This window comes from Conger conger, chromosome 8 (genome assembly GCF_963514075.1).
Source record: "Conger conger chromosome 8, fConCon1.1, whole genome shotgun sequence".
Taxonomy (NCBI): Eukaryota; Metazoa; Chordata; class Actinopteri; order Anguilliformes; family Congridae; genus Conger; species Conger conger.
The window spans coordinates 58,388,684-58,395,291 of record NC_083767.1 but is presented as its reverse complement, the minus strand read 5'-3'; the positions used below and the strand labels follow the sequence as shown (position 1 = coordinate 58,395,291).

The 6,608-nt window shown below is 48.7% G+C and overlaps 1 protein-coding gene across 11 annotated transcripts in view; it reads right to left on the bottom strand.

The window, feature by feature from the left end:
- Positions 1-2,530: 2,530 nt before the first annotated feature.
- Positions 2,531-6,608, bottom strand: part of clcn3 (chloride channel 3) — a 46,788-nt gene continuing 42,710 nt past the window's right edge. For 10 of the 11 annotated variants that reach the window (XM_061250924.1, XM_061250930.1, XM_061250928.1 and 7 more), the window contains one exon: positions 2,531-4,754. In XM_061250924.1, coding sequence (XP_061106908.1) covers positions 4,593-4,754 — 162 coding nt within the window. In that variant the 3' untranslated portion in view covers positions 2,531-4,592. Of the gene's footprint in view, positions 4,755-6,466; positions 6,512-6,608 lie in introns of all 11 variants that reach the window. The other variant, XM_061250931.1, reaches the window with a different exon arrangement.

Below are 6,608 nucleotides of genomic sequence, written 5' to 3'. Positions count from 1 at the left end.
GTAAAGTGTCATTAGTGTGCAGCTATTCATTGAATTATAAGCTTTCACTTTAGTTAAGAGTCTTTCAGTTGTCATTTCTGTACAGCTTCAAATGTAATTCCCCATGTGATTACATTATTACATTACTGGCATTTGGCAGACTCTTATCCAGACGTACAGTTGATTAGACTAAGCAGGAGACAGTCCTCCCCTGGAGCAATACAGGGTTAAGGGCCTTGCTCAAGGATCTTATTGTGGCTACAGTGGGATTAGAACCACTGACCTTGCGTGTCCCAGTCATTTAAATGGTGGCATTTATATAGCGCCTTTATCCAAAGCACTGTACAATTGATGCTTCTCCATTCACCCATTCATACACACACTCACACACCGACGGCGACTGGCTGCCATGCAAGGCCCCAACCAGCTTGTCAGGAGCATTTGGGGGTTAGGTGTCTTGCTCAGGGACACTTCAACACAGCCCGGGCGGGGGATCGAACCGGCAACCCTCCGACTGCCAGACGACTGCTCTTACTGCCTGAGCCATGTCGCCCCACATGTAATTCCAAATGTAATTCCCTATGTGATGATCTGCTCCTTTTATTTCAGACTAGATACCCGAAGCCGTATTTCCGCCTCACCAAACTGAATGTGAATTAATGTTCTTGCCACTACATTGCAGGGTGTGAGCCTGTGGAGACTATGAAACTGAGACTAGTACTGCTTTTTCCATCTTATGCAAATTTTCCACACGGTAGAATATGGTCTTCGTTTAGCCATCTGCGCTCTTGCTTCTGTTAGCACTGTGAATAACTTTCTTCTTTCTTCTTCCTACGCTCCACGAGAAGACGTTTCTGTTCAGCCTTTCTGATTTTCCACGCTCCACACATAATCGGTTGTTGTGCTTTGCAGCGCATGCTAGATCCAACACCAATCCACAGTGCCCTTAAGTCTTAATCTTACCATAATTACTTGGTCCATTCTTTTGTTCCCCCCAAGTAACTATAGTTGTTTGTGCCATTGTTTGTGACATTGCCAGTGTTTGCTTTCAACTTTAAGTTCAATTTTCATCTTCATTTATTTACAACAAGCAGGTTTTGGCAGGGCTTCAATGTGTTTGTTTGACTCACCATTTGTTGCTTCAGGCGTGGTCAGCACCGGGTTATGGATGGTAGATGAGTTGATACACAAAACTAAACTAATCTTTTAAACTGCCTTCTAAATGATGTCAAATATAATAAAATATAATGCTTGATTTATGCTCCGGTAGCCTTTGTATAACACTTGAAAACCTTATCTTGCCGAGAGGCCTGCTTCCATGCTTTCATTCACTGTTCATATGTGTCACACTGACTGGTGGCAGCCATCTTACTTTTAACCCTTGACCCAAGGGGTGCACACCTCTAAGTGCAGTAGCCATACCTGACCAGTGGGTGGCATAACATGAGAAAACTACCATATACTATGGGCTAGGCTTCAACAACTGAAAGACAACATCAAATGACACTAATCAAGCTCTTTTCCTTTCCACAGCCAAAGGTAAGTAACACACAAAACATAAAGGTTTCCTTCTAGGAATAATGGCTCCAACAATAGTCTTGTTTTTACACTGTCTTGTATTGAGATGTTGTGATGTCCCTTTACTGTCTCTTTACTCTCTCCCACTCTTTCACAATGGATTTGCATTCAGGCAAATGACAAACCACCTCTCTCCTCAATGCCTTCTTTACCTACAGCCTCATTGCCGTCCACACCTACAGTACATGAGCCGGTACCCATACAGTAAAAAAAACATCACTGAGCTCCCAGCCTGCCCAGCTCCATGTAATGAAGCATAAAAAGCTATATCATAGGGTCAGGTCTGGGTGGCTCATTTAACCTGTTCATGAGAACAGAGGCTGCATTTGAGCATCACTACTTGCTGTGGTTTTGCATCCTCAATCCGCTAATGCCCAGATCATGGCTACCAATCTTAATGGCGGTGAAAAGACTTAAACCCCCTCAGACAGGCAGTCTACAGTTCAATATATGAAGGCAAGGGATCAGTGTGGGAAGTTTTTCTCTTATTTCAGGAATCTGAAGGTGCACAAGTGTCTTTATCGATGACAAACAGTTTAATTGTGAAGATGGGAATCAAAGCAATTCACACGTGTTATTCAGAGACTTGTTCTCCCTTGTTTTGTTAAGATTAGCCTCAGGTTAGACTTCTAACATATCACCTTGTCGTTAAAGTATTTCAGAACCTCATATCACCAGAAAGTGTACCGATTTTAAACAGTAGATTGGGGGTTGTGCTGGATAGACCTCTTGATAGTACTCTGATGTTCTCACAGTTCCTTCAAAGTTATGAATCCATCTGGGTTCTGACAATAAAACATTTAGGAAGTGAGCAGGAAAAATAAACGGTTTTGGTTTTCTTTGAAAATGCTGTTAAAATCGTCACTGTAAGGGTGGTACTGCCCTCAATAGGCTTTTTCTCAACGGTTTGATACTGGACATTTTGAACTACCTTTGATTTGGTGCACCTCAACACAAAATACAGCACGACCGGTTTAATTTAAAACAAAAAATTTAATTTTACATCGTGTTTGTTTTAAATGTACAGTCAAACCATCAATATAATCATACGGAAAATTCTTCATAATGTACAGCTCTAACACTTAATATAAATAAAAAAAAAAGGAAAAAACATCAAGATCAGTATTAATTACAGTGTTAGGCAACACCACGGGTTAACAAAGACGATGCATTCTTCATTAACCGACAGCAGAACACGGTCACTGGTAAAGGAAGAACGCAGAACAACACCCACCGCGCACACGCTACCTTTCGTTAGCAGGTAAGGTGCTATGCTAAGGTTGCCATGGAAACAAAAGTGAGGGAGGAGGGGAGGAGGGGGGGACGGGGGGGTCGAAGGACTCGTCGGTTGGCCAGCAGAAATACTGCCAGCTGTGGGAAGCCAGGAGGCAGTATATAAAGCCAAGAGCAGATTTAACTGTGGTGGTCTGTCCACCATCTGAACATAAGGTGTCCACACTGAGGCTTTCCCTGTCCTCAGAACAGATCTGATCTGAGCCCACCTCGCTGGCCATTGGACTACAGTTGCGGATGTTATTAATCTGTCGCTTTCCTTCATTTCCTTCCGAAACGTGCCGGCCGGGGAAGGGTGGGAGGGGGGGGGGGGGGTGTCCTATAATAAAAATGTTAATGTTTCAAGCAACTTAAAGACAAACTGAGGATGTTTGCCGTCGTGGTTTTCTGGACAGCGGGAGAAACGGGTGTGGAAGAGGGGCGGCTCCAAAAAGTCAGGCCTCGGCTGGGACAAGCACAAGCACACACGCACGGTTCCCACCATCCCTGAAACCTCAGGGGAGAATGAAGAAGAAAAAAGAAAAAAAAACTACAAAAATAAGTTATTCCAGTATTCCCTTGAAGCAGCATCACCCTCCCATCCCAACCCATCCTTCCACCTATCTCCTCCACCTCATCAATTCATCATCATGCATCCACCTGCACATCTCTCTGTATTCCAGTCTGCTCTGTTTTCAATGTGCAGCAAGAACAGGTGCTCACTCGCGTATATACATGTGTGTATGTGTGTATATTATACATACACACGTTTACACACACACAGGCGCGCGCACGCACGCACACACACACACACACAAATACCTGTAAATGCAGTAGTAGCAATAGAAGTAGCTTAAAAAGAAAATGAGGGTACACAGAAGAATTTAACCATGACTTGCACACAGCCCCGAGATGCACCCCTTCACTGCAGGAGTAGCACCTGTCCTCATTGCAGCAGTCACATGACCTGGCTCAGAACAAGGGCACCTCCAGCCCCCCCCCCCCACACACACACACACACACACACAGTACCAGCTCAACTCCTGTACATTAACGTTTTCTTTTTTTTTTTTACATTTTACTAGAATTATTTTGTTCCTTCATCTAAGTTACAACAAATAGGTGCAAACACTTCTGCATTTACACGCACTCACACACACGCGCGCGCACACACACACACACGTGCACACACATACACGTGCACACGCACACACATATTTCAAAGCGCTCTTCCTTTTTGATCTCCGTGAACAGCATCTCAAGATGAGAAAGGGCCGCTTTGAATGCTGAGAAGAGGGGAGGGGAGGGGGGGGAAGTGTCCCAGGGTTTCTATGGTGACCTGGAATGGAATGTAGATGCTTTGTGAGATGGGATTTGTAGGTAAACAATGTCGTTTTTTTTTTTTTTCCTGTGTGGAGGGGGGGGGGGATTGGGTGGGGGGCTGAGCTCCCTCCAGTCTTTTATAAAGATGGCTCAGGGCCTCCGAGCAGGTAGACCTTTCACCCCGCTGCGCTGTTGTTCCCGGCAGTCTTGCACGTTCAGTCCACTCAGTCCATGGCGGAGGGTGGAGGAGCAGAGTGTGGTGGGCGGGTGGGGTGGGGTGGGGTTGGGGTTGTGGTTGGGGTGGGGGGAATAAAGGGTGGAGGCACCCTTCCGTCTGTCCGTCTCTCGCCTCTGCGGTCGACGGCGCGGCGACTCTCCCTGCTCTAGGGGGCCTCTACAGGGGGTGTCCGGTGTTTAGTGTTGGGGGTCGGAGCCCGGGGTCAGAGAGCGTCTCCGTTCAGCAGGTGCACCTCCTCCTCGCTCTCCTCGCCGCCCCCCCGGAAGGCGGGGATCAGTTGAACATTATTGACTCGGGATCGAGGTTTGCCATCTGGGCCATATGACGCAGGATATCTTTTTTTGTGATAATACCAAGGAGACGCCTGCAGGGAGGAGAGAGGGAGAGAGAGAGGGAGGGAGAGGAGAGAGAGGAGAGGGGGGAGAGAGACAGAAAAGGAGGGAGAGAGATGGGGAGAGGGAGGGGGGAGGGAGAGAGGGGGGAGGGGGGGAGGGAGAGGAGAGGGGGGAGAGAGACAGAAAAGGAGGGAGAGAGACGGAAAGAGGGAGGGGGGGAGAGGGAGAGAGGGAGAGGGGGGGAGGGAGAGAGGGGGAGGGAGGGGAGAGAGACAGAAAAGGAGGGAGAGATGGAAAGGGAGAGGGGGGAGGGAGAGAGGGGAGAGGGGAGAGAGAGGGAGAGAGATGGAGCGAGAGGGAGGGAGAGAGAACAGGTGGTTAAACAAGAGGACGGGAGTGTGCCACAGGGCACAGCAGAGGGAGAACGTGGTCTTTTTGTTGGCAGTTGCAACGTTGTGGCCTTGGGGCAAATAAGGGAAGGGGGAAGAATTTGAATTGCAAATATTTTGTGTAAAAATGTAAGAGGCCTACAGGCTCTGCTGGGGAAAGCGAGCCAGAGAGTCTTCTGGGCCGGTATTCATAAAGACCCTCAGAGACACAGAGCTGCTTTGGGATCCACTTTGCATTTTGGCTCGTATTGGATGAGGTTACAATGTTGATGGGGAAACCAGGTCCTAGATCAACCAGATCCTAGATCAACCAGATCCTAGCTCAACCAGATCCTAGCTCAACCAGATCCTAGATCAACCAGATCCTAGCTCGGGGATATTTTATGAATATGGGACCTGCTCTCTGGTTCCAGCATCTCCAGCAAGGCCCAAGTGTATTTGTAAGATTTGTAAGATTAGTAAAATGGCAGGTGACGCAGACCCTGGCTGATGTGGAAACCTGAGAAAGCGCGAGGCGTGCGAAACGGGTCTCGGCACGGGCGCGGAAGGCTGCAGGTGCCAACAAAAAGAAAGGATGCCTCTGGAGGAAGAGCTGGAAGAGAGCTGTGAGTAACCAGAAGAGATGGCGCATTAGGAACAGACGGGAGATCGTAAGGAACAGTGAAACAGGCTTGCATTAAGAAACGCGAGATCAGTGAAAACTAGACACAAATTCCCCGCCTCAGAACTTACTTGGCACCCGGAAAACCTGGGTCTGACACCAACGTCTACGTCCACCCATTTTCATGCATATTCAAGAGCGCATTGTTATTAAGTCTCCCCCCCCCGCCTCATATCCGGATGAAGTTGTTGATTTAGGAACACAGGAAGTGCAAGCGGTCAGGTTTTCGGGGGTTTGGGGGTGGGGTGGGGTTGCGACCAAGGTTTTTCGTCACTTGAAAAAAAGGTTTCTGGTTTACACTGTTGAGTTCTGGCATGAAAATGTTGGAGGATTCAGCTCAGTGGACACAGCGGTTAGGGGCCAAGGAGAGAGGGTGGAGAGCGGGGGGGGGGGGGAACGGGACAGAGAAAGGTTGTGTTTTCGGGGGTCGGACCGACAGCTGGACAGGAGGGTGAGGTTTAGTGGGGGCTGAAGCAGGAGGCATGAAACGCTTGTGAAAGGTCAAACACGGGGGGGGGGGGGGGGGGGAAGGGGAGGGGAACAGCTACGTCTACTGCGGCTACGGGCACTGCACACGCGGTCCACAGCAACACCTATTAAGCCTATGCGCTGGGCTCGCTAACGGAGGCTAACGCAGCCCCGCTAGCCTACCGCGGCCGGCCCAAACGCCCTCCCTAACAGGGTTACGTGCCGATCGGTTAGGGCGGCGCTACGCTTCCGGTCAGACGTCGTCAATCTGCCGCCCGCAGACGCCGACCCCGCGGGGGTTGAGGGGAGGCAAAGAAGAAGACAAAAGAGGCAGGAATTACTTTTTCAGAATTTTCATCATCAGG